A 21,107-nucleotide genomic window follows, 5' to 3' on the forward strand; every position below is an offset into this window, starting at 1 on the left:
GTGCAGCGCATGCGCGTGTAGCCAGCGTGGTTTTTCTCTTGCCACCTGTCACCGCACCATTGGTTCTGCGTGCTTCTTGAATTTCCTGTAAGAATCACTTCCACAAAGCCGGCCTGATTCCTGTGACGTGGAGGTGTGCGAAGCACCCGCCGGTGCAGTGATGGGGGTGCTTTGGTCACCGGTGAACGGTGAACATTTTTCCGGACCCCTTAAGTTCGAATTAACGAGCTTTTACAGGAATTAGAACAATCAAACCACTGCAGGTATTTACTGTCAGTAAATGCTCTCAAGTTTCTCACCTTTTCTGTTTTTTCAGCACAACCCTGTTATAACAATTATTGGTTATACCGTATTTACTCACATAATGATCGCACTCGCGTAATCAACGCACCCCCAAATTTTGTTGGCAAAATTCAATTTTTTTTATTCCCCGCATAATGATCACACCCCGAACTTGCCGCTGCAATTTGTCGTGTGCCAAGTCTAGCCGACGCTGATCGTACTTGCCGTCTGTCTGACAGATGGCACGTGCAGATGACCATCTTGCTCTGTCAGCATTGCAGCGGCAGCCGCCTGTTGGCTGACCTGCAGTCACACGGGCAGTCTAAATGCTGTTACGCTTATCCGCGGATATCAAACTTGACTGCGGTTATCTCAAATCACGGTTTGGCGTTGTCACAAGGCTCGCCACCGTACTGGTTTGCGGTGCAACGAACGAAGTGACGCGGTGATCTGGAGCGAAGCGACATTTGCAAATATTTTGCAGCGCAGTTGACGCTGCGCCGAGAGTGCCGTCCGACAGCGCTGTCCGGTTGCAGGACTGCCTCCACAGCCGAATACATCGCTGCGCCGACTGCAAGCCACCCGCGTCAAGGGAACATCTGTATGGCGGATCCCTGGTGCTAGCGTCAGAAAACTGTGCTAAACTTTCTTGTTCTCAAAAATAATAAGCCCTGGGATATGGGAATGTCAAAAATGAAAACTCCTTGAGGGTCGCTGACCTGTACTGAGTTGCTGGTAGGAGTAATAAGTGTGACACAAGCTAGTTTTTAAGTTCGCAGCCGCGTAGAAGCTGCCGCCGTTGTAGCGCGACTGCCCTGATCTGCTTGCACGCCAGCTCCGCTGCCAAGGCGTCGCTGAAATCGATCGTATATATTGTTTTTAATATGAAACAATTAGGTTGTCAGTAAGGCAGCGCCATAAGTAGACCATTTAGTATAGCGTTGGTCAATTCAAAAGCACCGTCCGCTATGGCCTCGATACGAAACAAGTTAGGCTTAGTGAAGACTATGGAGTAGCACACCAGAGTGCCGTCGTCCGCCGCGCTCGCAGGCGGCACCATTGCAGGGCGGAATCCGCTGCTGCAAGCGTTGCAAACGTGTCACCTAATTTAACACTGCAGCAGGGACCGGACATTTTTCACCATAACGGCGGTAAAATGCGTAGCTTGAGCGCCACGGGACATTGCTGTTGTACACTGTTGCTGCACCTTTGGACGAGATCAAAGGCTGCATAGAAGCGCCAGCGCGCGGCACTATACATGCACTGACTATTTTGATGCGTTGCTCTTGGAACATGATTTAGTGCGAAGAAAGTACGTTCTTGAAGCGGGCCAGCTCCTGCGCTTTTCACACTCTACCTTTTCAGTTGACAACGTAAACCGAGGTCACCAAGCTCAGTTCGCAATAACCGCATTTAGCGGCGTAACTGCGGGTAGCACGCCCGTGTGACAAGGGTAGTCTGACCTGCAACTTGTTTGTGTTTTTGGTGCTCAAAAACTTTTTGTACAAAATATACCCCGCGTAATGATCGTACCCCTAAATTTGCGTCAATTTATTTTAGGAAGAAAGTGCGATCATTATGCGAGTAAATACGGTAACAGTGGTATTTCCATGGCACTTGAATATTGCTATAAGTGGGTTTGATGGTAATCTCCTCGATCACAGCAAAAGGAGAAAGCAGCTTCACCCACCTGCATCTTGACAGCGATGCTGATGGCTGAGACTTCACTGCCCAGTGGCCGCAGCAAAAGCAGACGAGTGAGCGTGAATGAGCATTGCCTGCACGGAAGGGATAGGCAGAAAAAAAAAAAGCTCAAACATGGCATCCACATCCTCTCAGCACAGCAAGGTCATCCACCAACCTTTCCAGGGGAAGTACTCAAGCGTTGCGCAAAAAAACCAGTTCTTCTGCCCTGGACAGTCTGCTATGATGATGCAGACGGCATCGAAACACAGACACCATGAGGAACTCTAAATAGAACTTTCTGTTGGGTAAGCTTATGTTTTCAAAAAAAAAAAATGCACTGGCCAGTAGCAGGTGGTGACAAGCAGCTATCATCATCATCAGCCTGACTACACCCACTGCAGTGCAATGTCTCTCTAATTAACCCTGTCCTTTGCCAGCTGTGGCCATCCCATCCCCGCAAACTTCCTAACCTCATCCGCCCACCTAACTTTCTGCCACCCCCTGCTAGGCTTGGCTTCTCTTGGAGCCCACTCCGTTACCCTTAAAGGTGCAGTGAAGAGGAATCTGAACTCGTCTTTTTGCCACGGGAACTCAATCTACACGTTCCAAGCATTCTTAGAAACTGCATTATTGCCCTGTGTGGCCGATTTCCCTAATTAAATCGAATTAACGTCCGGCTCCCGCCTTTTTTTTTAATTCGCCCCCGTATGGTGGGAGAAGTCGATTAACGCGTGGAGTGGCTTTCACCGAGTCCCATGGCGACTTACTGCTCTGCCATCAGCGGAGTAACACATAGTAATCCGTAGAAGCAAATAGTCCGTGCATATTTTTATTTCTGCGAGCTTATTTTGCGGCTATATTATCTGCGAATGAAACTATTTATTGACGGAAACCTAAAACACAAAATAAAGCGAAAGCAAAGCCTCCACGGAGCTGGCTGAAAGGCACTCCACGCGTTGGTCGACTCCGTCCACCGTACGGGGAGAATTCAAAAAATAAAGGCAGGAGCCGGACATCAATTCGATTTAATTAAGGAAATCAGCCAAACAGGGCATAAGTCGAAGTCTCTAAAAATGCTCGGAACGTGTAGATCGAGTTCCCGCGGCAAAAAGACGAGTTCAGATTCTTCTTCAGTGCACCTTTAAGGAGCAGCGGTTATATTGCCTTTGCCTAGGCCAGCCTCACTACATAAGGTTCTAGCGTTAAACACTACCAGGTCCAGTTTCCAACGGCAGCCTGTCTGGAGTCGGAGATTCTTAGCACCCTCTGCTGCATCACAGGTCTGACCGTCACCTTAGGCTATAGCAAGGGCTGTACCCATGATCTCCACATGTTTCCTGTGGCATGGTAAAAACCAAACTACAGCCTTTTCTTTATTGGTCAAATGTTTAGGCGAATCCCCCAAGGTGGAGTAAATATGTAATAGGGGAGTAATTAGTCATTGGCATCCACCCGAGCGCAGCCATACGGCTACAAAGGAAAGCTATACAGCTTTCTCAGAAACTTCGTAGTTAAAGAAAAATTCGTAGAGCGAATTGATCAATAACTCGAAGTGGGAACAGTGTTGGTCAAATTGATCGAATTGGTTGATTGAATTGGTTATTGATCAATTCGCTCTCGCCATACCATAAGCTTGCCGTCCCGGTTAGCTCAGTTGGTAGAGCGACTTCTCCGGTGAAGCGGTGGTCCCGGGTTCGAACCCCGGACCAGGACGAATTTTTCTTTAACTACGAAGTTTCTGAGAAAGCTGTATAGCTTTCCTTTGTAGCCGTATGGCTGCGCTTGGGTGGATGCCAATGAGTAATTACTCCCCTATTACAGCCTTTTCTTTAGTGTCAATGAATGTGCAAAAGTTAGGTTCCCTACCACACTGTGTAGCAATATCTGAAGAAAAAGAACAGCAATTATTATAATAATATGTGAAAAACAAAATGCAATATACTAGATACACTAATATGATAGGTGTAAAAATAATGGGCCTTGTACAGCCTCTTATATAACTGCAAAGGAAATTCAAGTAAACAGCAGTAACTGCAGAAAAGAACAGCCTCAGTTACAGGTCAGATTCGTTTCAACACTCACAGCATCTAAAATGCAAGGCTTTGGTGGATGACAGTTATTTATTCGAGATTTCCACAAAAAGGTGAAATCGAAACCCACGATGCTTCTTAAAATATGCTCCCTGAAAATAAAAGCAATGGAGTGTGTTGTAAATCTAGCAAATCACGATGCTTTCAGCTCCTTCGGAAAAATATGAGTGTTCCCCAGTATAAACTGCAAGGTCGTATTACCTCTGGAAGCACAGTGCAATCACTTATGAAATATGCTTCAAATTGAAATTCTTTATTTATTCTTAAAATATCACCCCCCCACCCCCCCTGTACTTTCATTCTTTACCATTCTTTGACAAGAAAGGCTTTGGTAGGAATCTCAGCCTCCTGAACTGACATTGCTGCTTCCCAACTAAAGGTTAATGGCACCTGCAAACTTACTGTATGATCAATGCTCCATTCTTGGTTAACCTTTGATTTAAATGAAACAGTACAGCATTTCACATTGATGAAGTGCAACCATAACCTTTAGCATTGTACCTGTCCTCACTTTCTCTGCAATGCATTCATTGCACTCTCAATTTTGCCAATGTTGTAAATCCCTATTACTTGGTGCACGCAGTTAGAACCTGTACAACTGACGTCCCAACTCTGTTATAGCGGTGCTCCATTTTGATCATGAAACCTCCCCTTGCAATAACCCCTACAGCACTATGACTACGCACTGCCATATTTTACACTGGGATTGGCAGCACATTAAATAAGATGCTCAGGCATGCACACGCAGTGGCCCAAACCAGTTCTGATGAACCTGCATGCTTAATGTGCAGACCGTTTCAGCTCCTCTCATTTCATGGCAATAACTGCGTATGATACTTGCTGAGAGGTAAATTGTCGTACATCGTAATGGAAAACTTATGCATTCCCGTGCTAGTCAGTGAGGACAGTATGCCTTGAGAACAATGGCAACATGGCAAGCAACACTGGGGGCATAGATTTTTCTCAAAATTACATACAGAAACTATATGGGCTTCTCACAGCGTAAATAATCCATAGCAGGAATGCCCGGAATAGGACACTTCACACCTGGACTAGCACTAGCCCTAGACTAGCAATGGACAAAAATGTGTTGTTTTTTTTCTGCGGTATCGTAGCCGCGTCATGACGCTCGGATTAAATTTTTTTTAAATGATTGTTTTTTACTTCTGTGACAAACAACATGAGTGAATCATTAGTACTTGGCTGGTGCAGAAATTAGTAATGCATTTTCTTGTGGTCTGCCTCGAGAAGAGTAGTGTGGTTAAGATTGAATCCAAGTCTTGCCAAACACTAGCCAAGGCAAATAAAAAAGCCACACCTCCGTGGAATTCACTGAGAAGATGAAGTGCCATGTTGTCAATTTTCCCTCTATGTAAATGTATGAGGAACTGTACGGTTGGCGGCACTTGAGAATGGTGCCATCAGTGGTCTTACGATTCAGGTGAGCCTTGGCCCTAGATGCCAGGAAAAGACGCTTTCAGTAATGAGCTGCCAATGGTCATGCGATCAAGGTGTGCAGTGGACCATGCACACTTGTATAACGTACACATTTTCTGACCCTTTTAAATTGCTAGCAGTTTGAATGAGCATGGATGAATCACGCAGAAGCAAGACTGAATAGCGATGACAAAAAGAACAGGGGATATATTCAAGAGCACAGATTACAAACGTCCACATTCAAATATTCTTTGTTTCTCTCTATACCCCCAGAAGGCATGCTCTTTCACTTCTTTGTTCTTCGGCCAGAAGCCAATCCTCCCATCCGACAAAATCACTGACATTCGCTTCGTTTGCTCATCCACCTGCAAGGACCTTTATGGTAAGTAAATAAATATTCGTTTTCTTCACAAACAATGCAGCACAGCCACTGCTCACAGTCCTTCCTCTGACAGCGAAGCGGAAAGAGTGGTATTTTTTTTTTTTCCCCCTTTGAGAAGACATCCTCTCTTTGCTCAACCTCACAACCATTGCTCCTCAAATCCGGTCAGGGCAACAGGATGACCAGTCATGGATGTCCAGACAGTAGCATCCAACCTTCATTCCCCGCAAAAATCAATAGCACGGCTCGTTCTGGCTATGCTCACATTTTGACTGGTAGAAAATGCACTTAAAGGGAAACTGCATAGGTTTTAGAAATCAATGAGCTTGAGAGGGTTGAATGTGTGAAACTTGCCGGTAAAGCATGCGAAGCCTTTTGGGCTAGCACTTGAGATAGTGAAGTAATCGCCGATTAAAATCCGGATGCCCTTCAAGCTTCTCTGCAGTGCACAATGCCAAGTGGGGGGCGCATGATGACGTCATCGAAGGTATCGGTACATTTCCAACCCACAAACGCCTGCTTTGAAGGAAAAAAACCAACGCCACCGAAGGCGAACCCTGCCGAGAGTTGTTTGGCAGCGTCTAACACGTCAGGGCAGGGTGTGGCTGACGACAGCAGTAATTTGAAGTCATACCTTCCGTGACGTCACGCTGAGTTTCCCTGCACTCCTCCGGTGCATTGAGGAGAAGCGCAAAATTCAATCGTCGATTACGTCTCTATTTTAAATGCTAATGCAAAAACACTTGGCATGCTTTACCCACAGACTATACAGATTTGAATACTTGCATATCGCGAAATTCTCAAAGAAGTGCTGCAGTTGCCCTCTAAAGACTGGATTTAAACAAACATCTCTAATGCAACAGCGTTAAAGGCCCTGTTCCTCAGAACATCCGGCGTTGGCGTTGTAGGCATTGTGAGAGAAAATAGGGTAGCGTAGGGTGGCCCAGGTGGCCACCCAACAGAAAAGCAACCTACGTGAGCCACCCAGGTCACATGACCGTGTGGCGACCTCACAACCTGCCCACCGGATTGTGAGCAAACTCACCACCCCGAGCAGCACAATAATTGGCCCAATATTGGAAATGGACGGCTTCACTCTGGACCTTTGCAAGAACGGCAATGGCAATACATTCCCAATATTGGGCCGATATAACCTGTGCTGCTGGGGTTACAGTGGCAGGTGGCTGTTACATTAACGACTGATCGCGAGAGGTTGGTCAGAAAGAGTAACTTGGGTCTTCATTAAGGATAGTTGCCGGGCCAGTTGGTACATGATTTCACCGTAAAACAGCGCGCTTACACAGGACGAAGAAAGAAGACACGCACACACACTTCTTTGAGAATTTCGCGATATGCAAAGATTCAAATCTATACAGGCTGTAGGTAAAGCATGCCAAGTGTTTTTACTGTCAGCGCTGTGTGTGTGCGTGTCTTCTTTCTTCGTCCCGTTTAAGTGCGCTGTTTTACGGTGAAACTTGGGTCACATAAGCCCTACCAGGTGGCAGCACTTGCCACGACAGGGCAGTGGCACATCCCCTAACCGCTGCACCATTGCCCAAGGAGTGGCGTGAGGACTCCCACACACATGTGAATGCAAAATTGAGAATGACCAACTCCACACATATGGGCCCCAACTCATTAATGCTATTGCGTCATATCTTTAAGACGGAGCTTACGAGTCCCCTCCATTCCTTTTTCCCATCGCTCGATTTAAGGAGTGACACAAATTTAATGACGCAGGTTAATGACATCCTAGTCGAAATGAAGAGGAAGAAATGGGCTTGGGCAGGGCATGCAATGCGAAAGCAAGATAGCCGCTGGTCCTTAAAGGTGCACTGAAGAGGAATCTGAACTCGTCTTTTTGCCGCGGGAACTCAATCTACACGTTCCAAGCATTCTTATAAACCTCGATTTATTGCCCTATGTGGCCGATTTCCCTAAGTAAATCGAATTAACATCCGGCTCCCGCCTTTTTTTTTTAATTCTTCCTCGTACAGTGGGTGGAGTCGACCAACGCGGGGAGTGCCTTTCACCCAGTCCCGTGGCGGCTTGCCGCTCTGCCATCGGCGGAGTAATACGTAGTAGTCCGTAGAAGCAAATAGTCTGCGCGTATTTTATTTCTGCAGGCTTATTTTGCGGTTATATTATCTGCAAATGAAACTATTTATTCGCGGAAACCTAAAAAACAAAATGAAGCGAAAGCAAAGCCTCCACGGAGCTGGCTGAAAGGCACTCCCCGCGTTGGTCAACTCCGCCCACCGTACGAAAGAGAATTAAAAAAAAAGGCGGGAGCCGGGCGTTAATTCGATTTAATTAGGGAAATCGGCCACACAGGGCAATAAATCGAGGTTTCTAAGAATGCTAGGAACGTGCAGATTGAGTTGCCGCGGCAAAAAGACGAGTTCAGATTCCTCTTCAGTGCACCTTTAAGGGTAACGGAGTGGATTCCAAGAGAAGGCAAGCATAGCAGGAGGCGGCAGAAAGTTAGGTGGGCAGCCAAGATTAAAAAGTTTGCGGCGATAAGGTGGCCACAACTGGCAAAGGACAGGGTTAGTTAGAGAGACATGGGAGAGGCCTTTGCCCTGCAGTGGGCGTAGTCAGGCTGATGATGATGATGCCGAATTTCAATGGTGAAATTATTTACTTTTTCTGTGCAGAGCAATAAAATTGGGTATGCTTTTTTGGAAAGTCCACTGAATGCTTAAATAAAAAATTTCACTGAAATATCGCAACTAGTTTTGACATTATAAACTTTTATACGCTTGAATGATACAGCAAGCTTGCAGAAACCCTGGCATGACAACAGAATACAGTAGGAGTTCTGCAATCACTCGAGTTTAACCGAAAGGAATCGTTGATGCAGCGACTTTCTCCAAATATTTTTAGCAGCCAGATATTTTTCCATACACAATGCCATATCCATGCTTGCATGATGGTCATTGTCGTCAAGTCGAACAAGTGACATTAAAAAAACGAGAAAGTACTTCAAGATTACAGGAATGTCACTGCATAAAGAATTTATCAAGGAACACACATGGCATGAAAATACGTGAAGGCATTATCATGCTACGCCTTCTGCAAGCAGGGCAGTCAGGTCAATGAACACTTTTGAGAAAACTGACATTTTCACGGATATTTCAGCCAGTTTTTTTTTAAGTCACTTCTCGGCTATTCTCGGAGAAAATTTCTCTGGATATTTTACAGATACCAAATGTGGTGTTTTCTAAAATTCAATTTTTTTTAAACATTTCTATGATTTGAAAGCCATGTCGCCCCTCAAACTCTCGTCAAGATAAAAAAAGACTCCATGACTGTCGTCTCTAAATGAACGGTGCTGTAGCCTAGGCTCAGGGATATGCATGAAAAAATTATCTTGATATGCAGCACTTGGCCAGTGAGAACAGCTCATGGAAGAGGTGCCTGGATTTCATTTTTTAAGCATGAAATGCTTTTAGCTCCCGTTGTCGGCAGTGTGGTGACGTCACGCCGAGACCGAGAGCCAACATCCGGGCTCTGAAACGAGAACATCCGGGCACCGTACGAGATTCAACGAGTTTAAACGAGACTCTCTAAGCCCTCCTACGGGACCGGCATACAAGCGCCGGTTGCTCTCCAAACGAGTCACAAAAAATAACTGCTGCCAGTGTCTTCTCAATGTTCATCAAGATATCAGTCGAGCTGTGCATTTGATTGCACGGAATTATAATTTCCGATTTCTAATAACGCGTGCGAAAAGCACATAAATGCCACAATACACTTCGTTGTCATACGTGATCTCTTAGGGGCTTCGCGCATCGAAGCAAAGCCGCGCAGGCGCACAGGGGCCAGGGGGAGGAGCTTCGTGTCGTCTGCTACCGCGCTGGCGCGCACCTCGCTTGCACCTCGATTGAGGTGCGAGCAAGCGCAGCGCTGTAGCAGACGACACGAAGCTCCTCCCCCTGGCCCCTGTGCGCCTGCGCGGCTTTGCTTCGATGCGCGAACGCGCTGGATCTGCTGGCGCTCCGCGGAGCGCGGCCACGCGGAGCTGTGTTCGCACTTAGAGTGAACCACCCTGTACATTCTTGTCAGGCCTGCGTCTCGTCGTGCCCGCGTACGCTTCTGCATCGTCCTGGATTTCAATGCCGCCACCGTCGCAGCTGCTTAAGCCGAGCAATGGACCCTGTGTTAGGCCCGTAAACATTTCATGCTTACTCTACTCTCGGTTACGGGAGAGGCGCAATTTTTTAAACCTTTTCATGCTCATAAAAGCTCCATTTTCAGTGACACTAGCAGCTTTAGAACGCAATTACTATGCAATGACTACTAGCATCGTTAGAATGCAATTATTAGAACGCAATTACTACCAATAGCAGACAGTCGTCAGTGTTCCGTTAATATGCAACCGAAATAAAGTCATTCCACCCCCTCTTAACCCTTTCTACGAGTGCCTTCTAAAGTGCAAAGCACAAATTTTCCAACTGGCCTTCAAAGAGACAAAACACTGAAATCTCATGAAACAACAACAACAAAAAAATAAATGCTGGGAATCACAAAACGCAGCTTACGCCTGAACTTCCATGTCCCGCACTCTCAGTTACTTCAAACAAGCTCCTAAATTCTCCGTACCGCACTCTGTTTTTAATGCTAATCAAAATTATCAATGGAAGCTGCAGTTGTGATGAATTCAATGTTTTGTTTTTGGCCCAGTGTTGTAGCTATACAGGCCACAGACACAAACGCACTCACAGAAGCTTAGCTTATGGGGCACACAGAGGATAGATTGAGTTCAGCCTGCATCAACTAACTATGGCATTACAATGCCAAAGAGGTCACTCTCATCGAAAACAGAATTTATAACCTAGAAGAAGCTACAAAGCGAAACACAGGTGATGCCATCACCAGCTGATCTTGCAAGCAAACAGCACGCGTCGACACCGAACTTTGTGTGCAGATCCCGCAGGCTCTGTGATGATGTCATTCACTTAAAAATGGGGGCAGTCTGTCTTTCTCAGTGCAGACAAGGGAAGGAAAATGAGAGGCTCATTCCCCTTCCCTTGTTTGCTTAACTGCTTAACGAGAGCCTCGGTTCTGGCAGCCTTGACACCGCAGGAAGCATAAGAGGGTTCTCACTCAGCTTCCACCCTCGCCGTTCGATGATGTTCCACGTCTCACCAGCGGTAACTCAGGACGTGCTACGTCCGCTGCTTACGAACATGGGTGGCGCTGATGAACACTCTCAAGGTTAGGTTACTTGTAAACATAAATACCCCCGAAAGCAGCAGATCTGACAGCCATCGCTGTAGCTCAGTTGGTAGAGCACCGGACATGAAATTCGGAGGTCAGGGGTTCGGACCCCACCAGTGACAAGCGATTGTTTTTTCTTCTGCTCTTGAATCAATTATCTAGCAATAAAATAACTACACTATTAATTTCCTATTTATCAACACCACAAATTATATATAAAAAGAAAGACAGAAACATCATTTCCCTATGCTCCTTGGTTTCGGTGATTGTTGGCTTCCTTTGTACGTTTCCCAGTGTAGACGTCACAAGTTTGAGAGTCTGATGGCGAGAAAATTATTAAATCCAATTTTCCCAGCCATACATGCGCGTTTTTCTGCCAGAAAAACATCAGCGTACCCAGGAATAGCCGGAGAATCATTTTTACTGATAACGATAACTTGATATTCTTTCTTCTGCATATGGCAAAGCTTGACATTCAAGCATGAAATAACACATGCAAGCACGAAAAACAAAATGGCACTCCCGACTAAGGGACAACGATATGCTGTTTTCAATTACCATACGTCAAGATTTTGATTTCCATGTGGTACATCAACAAATTTAACCTTATCTTTTCATTAACAAAAGCATCACTGTGTGTGCAGCAAAAATATGAAACCCTCATTCTTATGCACAAAGATGTCGCAGGCATTATTTGAATCAGCTTCAAAGATCAAAACAGCGGCACAGATGTGTGAAATCACACTGTAATCTTTTGGAAAAGTTTTGTTCACTGAACGACAGGAGAGCGGTTATGTACAAGAAACCCTAAAAAAACCAATTCTACAGGCTGTTTGTCAGTGTCAGTGTCTGTCAGTGAAAACTTTGGCATTTCAGATGCAATAGTTCAAAGAAACTATGGACAGACAGTACTTGTTGCTGGATTTGTTGGCACAGGTCCCTCAAATAAGAGAGAGAACAACTGGTTTGCACCAAAAGACAAATTTTTTTATTAATCCTCTACTAAAGTTTAAAGTTACTTTTCGATATTAGGTGCAGAGAGTAAAACTAGTTAGCACGAAAAAGTGTGCTTGTCATACATAATTATGAAAAAAAAAGCAGTAACTGTCTCACATATATCGGTGGACACCTTAACCACGCCCTAAGGGAAGGGATAAAGGAAGGAGTGAAAGAAGAAAGAAAGAATCATGTGATGTAGTGGAGGTCTCCGGAATAATTTCGACCACCCGGGGATCTTAAACCTGCACTGACATCGCACAGCGTACGGGCGTCTTTTACGTATCGCCTCCATCGAAACGCGGCTGCCATGGTTGGGTTCAAAACCGGGAACTCCGGCTCAGTAGCCGAGCGCTCTAACCACTGAGCCACTGCGGCGGGCCCCGTAAATATGGAGTAGTCATTAACTGGACACTCAAACCCTGTTCCCTTTCATATTAGATGGATGTGTATTACCCATTCAGGATAAATACAGGACACACAAACCATGGGCACGGATGACGTAAACGGTCTTTCTTCTATTTTTTCACTATTTTCTTTTTTCCTTTTTTTTTTTAGAGGATGTACGGGACAGCACTCATCCCGTCCCCTCACCTATTATACATGGTTTGCAATCCTGCGTTGAAAACGCACCAACAGCTCGAATTTAGTGAGCCAATGGCATCTGTGTCCCATTACATGCTGTTTCATGACATTTCAGGCAGCTCAAAACACAAAGAAGTACAGACTTGCAGTGGCTCCTTTGTCAATCAGCACTGCCGCAACTGTACAGTGCACAGTATGGCAGACAGCTACTTCGATGAGCTCCAGACCAATTTCAGACATGAGATTCATTTCTATGATCACATAAACATGACAGAACAAACACACTGTGACACTTTTCTGAGTGCACTGTGGCCAAGAATGGCAGGAAGCATCAAATCTAAAGTTTCACATTCCTATGACTGGAAGAAATTTGTTTTAAACATTACAAAGCTAAAACGGATCCAGATCCCCAGTGTTCACTTCACACAGGCAACAGATCGCAGTTTGTCCCGTCCACGTCTGTTGTCCGTGTATTTCTGAGCGCTTTAAAAATTTAGGATGCTATATCAACTAGCCCAGCAGACGATTTTGTTATACCACATCGCCAGGGTTATACCACACCCAAGGTTTACACCCAAGGTTTACATTAAATATTTGGCCCGAAATTCAAGAATTCCAGGATTTAAAGGCTACAAGGGAGCAATAATCAATGAGGCCAAGAAATCTTTCTTCTGGAACATGCAGATTAAGAAATCTCTCACTCTAGCTTAGATCTGATTTCCTTCCCCACAACCGCCAACTCTGCTTCCTTTATTTCTGGCTTTTTGGCAGACACAGCAAACCTCGACACTTAAAGCTATGTCAACCTCAGCATCATCAAAGAGACTATCTGCCTACCCCCACTGAAATGTGAACCTTTTTTTCGGTTTCGTCTTATTTCAGATTTCTCAAGCTCCAGCGCCTTCCTTTTCTGACTTGGCTGCTGACTTTCTGCTACATCCTCCTGATCACGTACACGCATCCCAGATGATTCTTTGCAAACATGCAAGAAAGTTTTAATACCAGAGATGCTTCTGTATGCGGCTGACCTCACATTTGGTGTGAGGTGCTGGGAAATCATCGGCATCCTGGTCCTGGAGCTTCAGCTTCCTGTGTGAGCCACAGTCATCGGCCGTGAGTCCTTGGCCTGCTTCACCCGGCTTGCCCCAGCCGTTCCAACCCGAGCCGACCTCGCCGTTGCTTTCCCAGCCCCGTCCCCCGCGCCGACAACCCGACACAGCGAACTGGACCCGACACCATGACTGACCCGACCAACCGACCCCACCGACCTGAGACGCTGCACACACAAGACAACACCGTTTCCCCTGCCCCTGCTGTTCACCGCGTCCTGGGGTCTCGGCCGTTGGCTCCTGGTAACCTGTGGCCCAGAAGTTTCGTGGACCGGGACTCATTCTCTCATCTTTCTCATCGTGGTGGCCAGCACTGCACCGTATTCTACATACTGTCCAACCCTGCTCTCAAGACCATCACCATTTCGTGCATCTCTGTCAATGATCGGGATGATCGCTCGGCAGCCCCGGGTAGTGTGGCAATGATGAAGCTGGCAGTGGCATGGGACGGAGCACTCACACTAGGCCAGCGACCAATAAATCCTGTCTTGTTCATCATTCATCACGCCTCATTCTTCGGCTGGCTGCCACTTAACAATATTAATGCAACAGCATTTAGCCTGTCATCTCGCAAAAAATTTCCAGCCTCTCTGTCACCAAATTCCCTGACCCCGACAGGTAGAGAGAGGTTGTGTGATCTTTTGACATCATTGAAACGTGCCCCGATGGGCCCCCCTGATTGGTCAGGAGAGGTCACATGACCTTGTGACATGCCACAACCTGCCCACTGTGACAGGTGGCCATGGTGGCGACCTGCCAAAATCCCCAAAACTCAAAAAAATTCCTAAGGGCCCGCGAAACCCTGGAAGTAGGCCCAGCCCAGAAAATGGATTAAGGTGGACTGGTTTATGGTTTATGAGGGTTTAATTTCCCAAAGCAACTCAGGCTATGAGAGCTGCAGTATTGAAGGGCTAGTGGGTCAGATTAGCATAATCATGAATGATTACACATCACACAGACATGACTGACCGTGCTTCTGAACTGCCCTACTGTTCCACTTCTGCTGCAGAGGCGATGTTAGCTCACTTTAAGCTACCGTATTTTCCGGTGTACAAGACGCACCCTTGTATAAGACGCACCCGCCATATATGCAGGCTGTCATTGAAAAAATTGGTATATAAGACGCACCCCATTTTGCCCAGTTAGGCTAGTGAGGCTTAATTAAACATGCTTGTGCAACCATCACAAAATGCACCGTACGTGTGAGAAGTTCTTAAGCAACGCTATGTGACCCAAAAAGGCAACACTCACGCCATACCAGCCCACGTTTTAGCACAAAAGAAAAAAACCGAAAGAACTCTCTTTATGTCCATAACAATTTATTTTTACATAAAACCTTCAAAGTCTTCATCTTCGGATGCGCTATCGAAAAGGCAACACGTCTGAAGCATTCTTCGCACTTCGTACTTGCAAAGGGTGACTAAAAAAAAATATCGGCTTCTCTTGGCTTGTCTTGACAATGGCGAGAAGCTCGACTGTCGCCATCTTTTGGCATTTCACATTACCTTTGCTTGGGGCCTCCAAAACGGCCGCGTGTTTAAGATCCCGGAAGTGGTCAACCCCGCCATTTCATGATAAAGTTAACCTAAAAAAGTTGCACACGGCGGTCTCCGTATTGAAAACCATGTTACAACCGCGTTATTTGTAGTAATATTTTTTCGGTGAAAAAAGCTTGAACATGAACTTGAGTAATTTCTGAACTTGCAAAAAAAAAACGGAAAATTTGCATACAAGACGCACCCTTGTATAGGACGCACCAGCAAGATTTTTGAAAAAAAAACCGCGTCTTATACACCGGAAAATACGGTAATTTGAACTGGACTTCGGGAGGCATGCAAGTGACACCTCGGCATACAGGGTTACTACCCTAGCCAACCAAAAGACACTCGAGTCTGGACCCAAGGGCCCTGTTGGCATTCATAGCCGACACCGGCCTGCAAATGTACCTATAACCGTCTTATACTAAAAGGGCATATTTGCGCAATAAAAAAAAATTATAATTATGATAATCCAATAGAATGTGCTTGAAAATTCAGAAAGTTGATGACTCATGCATGCTATGGAATGGTAATAGAGCCAGTTTCCATTGGAGTTTTTGTGGCAAAATCGCAAGAATAACATTGGACACTCATTCTAGACATCACAGAAGTCAACCTAAATGATATCACATTTTCCGCTCAAGAATGTCGTTAAAAAGGCGCCTAAGTTTTGATATGAGCTTTTGAGTTGACTTTTCAGTGCCGACTGAACCATTGCTGCCACATGAATCATCTTCTAGCACAATCTGCATTATGCTCTATGCCGATCACTCAAGTCCACTCTCATCCGCCCGTCATAGCCCGCAAGCTCCAATTCACCAGTCGCCTTACTTTTGGAGTGAAATGCTCCACTTCTCGAATGCAAAGCTGAAGGTCAAACGATGCTTGAATTTGACCTCTAACTCAAGGCTCATTGCAGGCGTGGCTGTGACATCATACAATGTGACTTGTCGCAGCAGTTACCACTCGATCTGCCACTGCGACGACCACCACTCTGACCGCTCGCTCGATCGCCACTCGATCACCAGATCGAGTGAATATAAGGAGAGCATCAAATTTCAAGGAGTTTCAAGGGCCCATGAAACTGTGTTTCAAAGATTGCCTGTGCCAACCCTGGAAGCACCAAACGAGGCTGAATGGCTAGAAGGCAAAAACAGGCCAGGTTACAAACTCAGGACTACTTATTTCTGTCATTGAATGCTTGCTATAAAACAGAACACAAGCTTAACAGGGGAGCAGGGACGATCCAGCAGGCACGAAACTACAAGAAAACCAACATGCAAACAAAAAACTAGCTTCCTAGCTCACACTGCTGTCCGTATATTTTCCACGTCATCACAGCCCAGAATAATACTGAGCCTATTACCGTGTCTAGAATGAACAAGCAATGGCAAGAGCCAACAGCTGTTTCATCTGCAGTCCTGTTCAGGTCTCATGCCTCGTGTTACTTCCATTAAAAGAGGTGGAAGTGTAAGGCTTCTTTCTATTTCTTTTTTTTTGTTGTGTGTTTTTGCTTTGAAATGACAGGCAAGACTTCATTAAATACGAATTAACATGTGGAACTCGCCTGCACTAAGTAAATGCTTCACAATTTAATTTCTTCTCACATGTAGTTTGCAGTTTCTGCAACCACACGGTGGTTGTGACGTCACAAGTAGGTATGCGATCATGTAAGGTGCACAAATACTAAAATATAATTGCTGCTTCATTGTTTCAGTTCCATTTAACTCTTACGCTAGCTTGCTCCACAAGCCAGAATGACAGCGTGTGGACAAAAAGCTGTTACATTGCAATTTTTGTATGCCTTGCACTTTGACATGACAGCCGCTGTATGACCACAGAATCCGCAACTGAAGCAGCAGTACAGAATGAATTCAATTAAAATTATTTACAGAACAACATTCAATTGTTACAAATCACTTCCCACAAAGCTCACCTCAACCTCACTTTCAAGTGACACACATTGGTCCATCTGAATAAAAATATCCTGCTGTCTTGAAGATTTTAATTTTGAACATCATAGCACGTTTGATTTTGCTACATTGCACTTGGTGCACAAACTCTGTGCTTCGTGACTCCTTCAGCAAAAAAAAAAAAAGTATGGACAATTTTTTTTGTTGCGTGTTGCTTTCATCATAACGATGCACGAGACAATTGCATACATGGATCACTATATGGTGGCCGTCTATCGCTATCAATAATTTATAATTCTGATTCTTTTCTCATGCGGTTCTGGTTCCAACAGCCAAATGATGGCCGTGATGTCAAGTTTGCATAGGCCATGTGAAGCATTAAAAACTATGATATAATCGCTGCTTCATCATTTTAATTCACTGCAACATAACACAGAGCCACCTGCTTCAAGGGTCTGCTGAACTTGACAGAACAAATTCAATTATAAATTATTTAGTGGGCACAGGCAGACACCGTAGTGATTCATGTATAGTAATGTATAATGCATAATTACAGAGGAAACATACTACCATGATTTGGCTTCTATGATGTGTTTAACATTGCATAAGACAAAACAATGAAGTACCGTATTTTCCGGTGTATAAGACGCACCCTTGTATAAGATGCACCCCCCATATATGCAAGCTGTCACTGAAAAAGTTTGTATATAAGACGCACCCGTGTATAAGACGCACCCCGGTTTACCCAGTTAGGCTAGTGAGGCTTAATTAAACACGCTTGCGCGACTATTGCGAAATGCACCGTACCTGTGAGCAATTCTTAAGCAATGCTAAGTGATCGAAAAAGGCAACACTCACGCCATAACCGTCCACGTTTTAGCAAAAAAGAAAGAAAAAACGATACAGCTCCCCATAGGTCCATAACAACATTTTATTTCTACTTGAAACCTTCGAAGTCTTCATCTTCAGATGCGCTATCAAAAGGTTCACCCATTTCTGGAAGCAACTCGGCTGAAACGTGCACTACGTACACGGAGCAAAATAAGTTGCAAAGGGTGACTAAAAAAGAACGCCGGCTTGTCTTGACAATGGCAAGAAGCACGATTGTCACCATCTTTTGGCGGTTCTCATTACTTTCGCTGGGGGCTCCGAAACAGCCGCGCGTTTGTGATCCCGGAAGTGGTCAACCCCGCCGTTTCATGATAAAGATCACCTAGAATGTCGCGCACGGCGGTGCCGGTATTGAAGTATTAACCGTGTTACAACCGCGTTATTAGTAGTGATGTTTTTTAGGTGAAAAAAGCTTGAGCATGAACCGGAGTAATCGACGAACTCGCAAAAAAAAGATGAAAAATTCGCATATAAGACCCACCCTTGTATAGGACGCGCCAGCAAGATTTTCGAAAAAAAGCCGCGTCTTATACACCGGAAAATACGGTAGTTCTTTTTTTTTACTGTACCGCATGGTTGCCATTTTTTTCTTATTTTGTATGTTTTCAAGTAAAGGTGCACATGTACAGCTTATGCCTTAGAGCAAATGCTTGAATAAAAAAAATTTACACACTCAATAAGTGAAACGTGCACCGTAGGACCTATATCAGGGAGCAGAGCAACCTTTCATACAAACTGAAACTTTTTAGCACCGTGAAACATCGACGCAGCAAGTCCATCAACAGCACGCTTATTAGTTGACCCGTTCCAACTGAGGCCTCTGATCTCAGTTCAACTGAACTGCCATTGAAAGCTCAACACTCTCCAAATTCTGCACAACCAAACTGCTCCTGAAAACGTTCACCTAGCGAGTTAAAAAAATAACCTACAAAAATGTCCTGCAGTCAGCAATGTGCTTGCAGATGTTTGGACAAGGCAATTCAGCAGAATCGTCGATAGGGGGCACTAGTAAAAACTCAGCGATAAGCCTGAGCCTTACACCCGTTCTGAACCAGAATGCTAAATGCACAAGAATCTGGAAAAGAACGATGAGCACTTACAGTTGACTCGACAGCAAAAGAGTACTCGGTATCTCCCGATATTACTTGTTGAAAAATGCTTAGTGAAAATAATCAAGTAAAATGACCGCTACAAACAGTGCAATGCTGAAGATCCTAAGAGCTGATGGCGACTGGCGAGCCATTCAAGAAATTAATGAATTTTTACTGGCCAAAGCCTACGGAGAGGCTAAAAAATTGAAGAAACTTAGACTACCCAGGATATTTAAGCAGGCAATATATATTGCCTTTGCATGTGAGCATTTTAGCATTTCACCTTGCCCACGAACTTGTGCTTAGAACCAGAATGTCACAATCAAGAAAAAGAAAGTGGTGCTTACAGAACATCAAATTTCAATGCGAGTCGTATTCCAGCTCCCCCCATGTGTTTGTGTGTTGTACTGCCACGCCCAGCTCAACATTAGCTTTGTTAACTTTATGGAGGTTTAACGTACCAAAGCAACTCAAGCTATGAGGGGCGCCGTAGTGGAGGGCTCCGGAAATTCCGACCACCTGGGGTTCTTTAACGTGCACCGACATCACACAGCACACGGGCGCCTTTTGCGTTTCGCCTCCATCTAAATTCGACCTCCGCGGCCAGGATCGAACCAGCGTCTTTCTGGTCAGCAGCCGAGTGCCATAACCACTGAGACACCATGGTGGCTGGCAGTACTATCACGGGTTGTTGCAGCAACCCGAGAACGCAGCCGGAAGGCAGGTCACGGCGCCCTGAACCAGAGACTTAGCGAGAGCGAGAGCCGGGCAAAGCGGTCGGGACTCAGTTCACGCGCAATCCACACGATCCTCTACTTCTTCATTGCCAGTCTGCGCACAGCAGTCAACAGCAAGGATAGGTGGCATGCATGACAATATGTTATGTACTACATACCGTAAATAGTGGCAACTGCTGTAATATAATTAAAGGTGTTCCATAGCAGCACCGCGGTACACGGAAGTGAAGTCATACTAAAGAATTAGTTTAAAAAAAATTCCACCTTGATAAAGTGGTTACTGTTCAATGCATTCCGCATAAGTATTGCTGGGTCATGGAATCTTACTGTTTAGAAAAGCAAGCCATCAACGACTCTACTCACTATATATTAGACAGTGGGTGACATGGTAGCCAGTGCAGGCTTTCAGATTTAGTAGAATACACGTATACCGTGAATTAGTTTCATCCTCGGTTTCGTAAATACAGCTCAGATTCCTGTTTTCTGCCGCTTAAAGAGACCACATGTACACGAGTCTGTACAAGCTGTTTCGTAATTGAGCGCACCTTGCATGTGCTTCTGTTTCGCAAATCGCTGGCAGCTGTGTGCAAGGAAAAATTTCTGCGGTGCACACGAGCGCGATCCAAACGGCGTCGCTGCAAGAGAGCGTTCGTTGACTACTGGTATCTGCAGCCTTCCATCACTGACGAGAATGAGGAAAAGGCGTCCTACACGCAAGACGGAACTTTCGAGCAGACCGTCACAAGCCCACAAGAAGCGCGCCTGTCGCAAATATTTTTCCTGCTACCCAGGAAAGTGCTACTACTGCTTCGAGATTGCCGTGCAATTCTCCCGTCTGTATATACGCTCACCCTTCCTCAGTGCTTGAGACTGGGGTCAGTGGCCCCACTTGGAGGAGGTCTGGGTGATGCCGGCTAGCAGAGGGGACTCCGGAATCTTTTTCTTAATTGGGGGGGGGGGGGGGGGGGCAGGACTTTGAGTGTCTTTTAGTTATTTGTTTATTTATTTCACATTTTATTTAAACATTTATCCATTTTATTATATTTCTATTGATATTTTTATACTCCACTGTTAAAAAGTGTATTTGTTAATGCACATAAATCTTAAATTGAAATGGGAAGCTTTATAAGGATATATACACAAGGAG

The 21,107-nt window shown here is 45.2% G+C and overlaps 1 protein-coding gene across 3 annotated transcripts in view; it reads right to left on the minus strand.

The window, feature by feature from the left end:
• Window positions 1-21,107, minus strand: part of KrT95D (phosphofurin acidic cluster sorting protein KrT95D) — an 87,274-nt gene that overhangs the window by 60,186 nt on the left and 5,981 nt on the right. For 2 of the 3 annotated variants that reach the window (XM_089561979.1, XM_089561978.1), the window contains exon 2: window positions 1,973-2,060. The exons of the other annotated variant lie outside the window; for it this stretch is intronic. In XM_089561979.1, the coding sequence (XP_089418105.1) occupies window positions 1,973-2,060 (88 nt within the window). The remainder of the gene's footprint in view (window positions 1-1,972; window positions 2,061-21,107) is intronic. 3 annotated transcript variants of the gene reach the window in all.

This window comes from Amblyomma mixtum, chromosome 9, assembly GCF_055824585.1.
Source record: "Amblyomma mixtum isolate Tamu chromosome 9, ASM5582458v1, whole genome shotgun sequence".
In the NCBI taxonomy this organism is placed as follows: Eukaryota; Metazoa; Arthropoda; class Arachnida; order Ixodida; family Ixodidae; genus Amblyomma; species Amblyomma mixtum.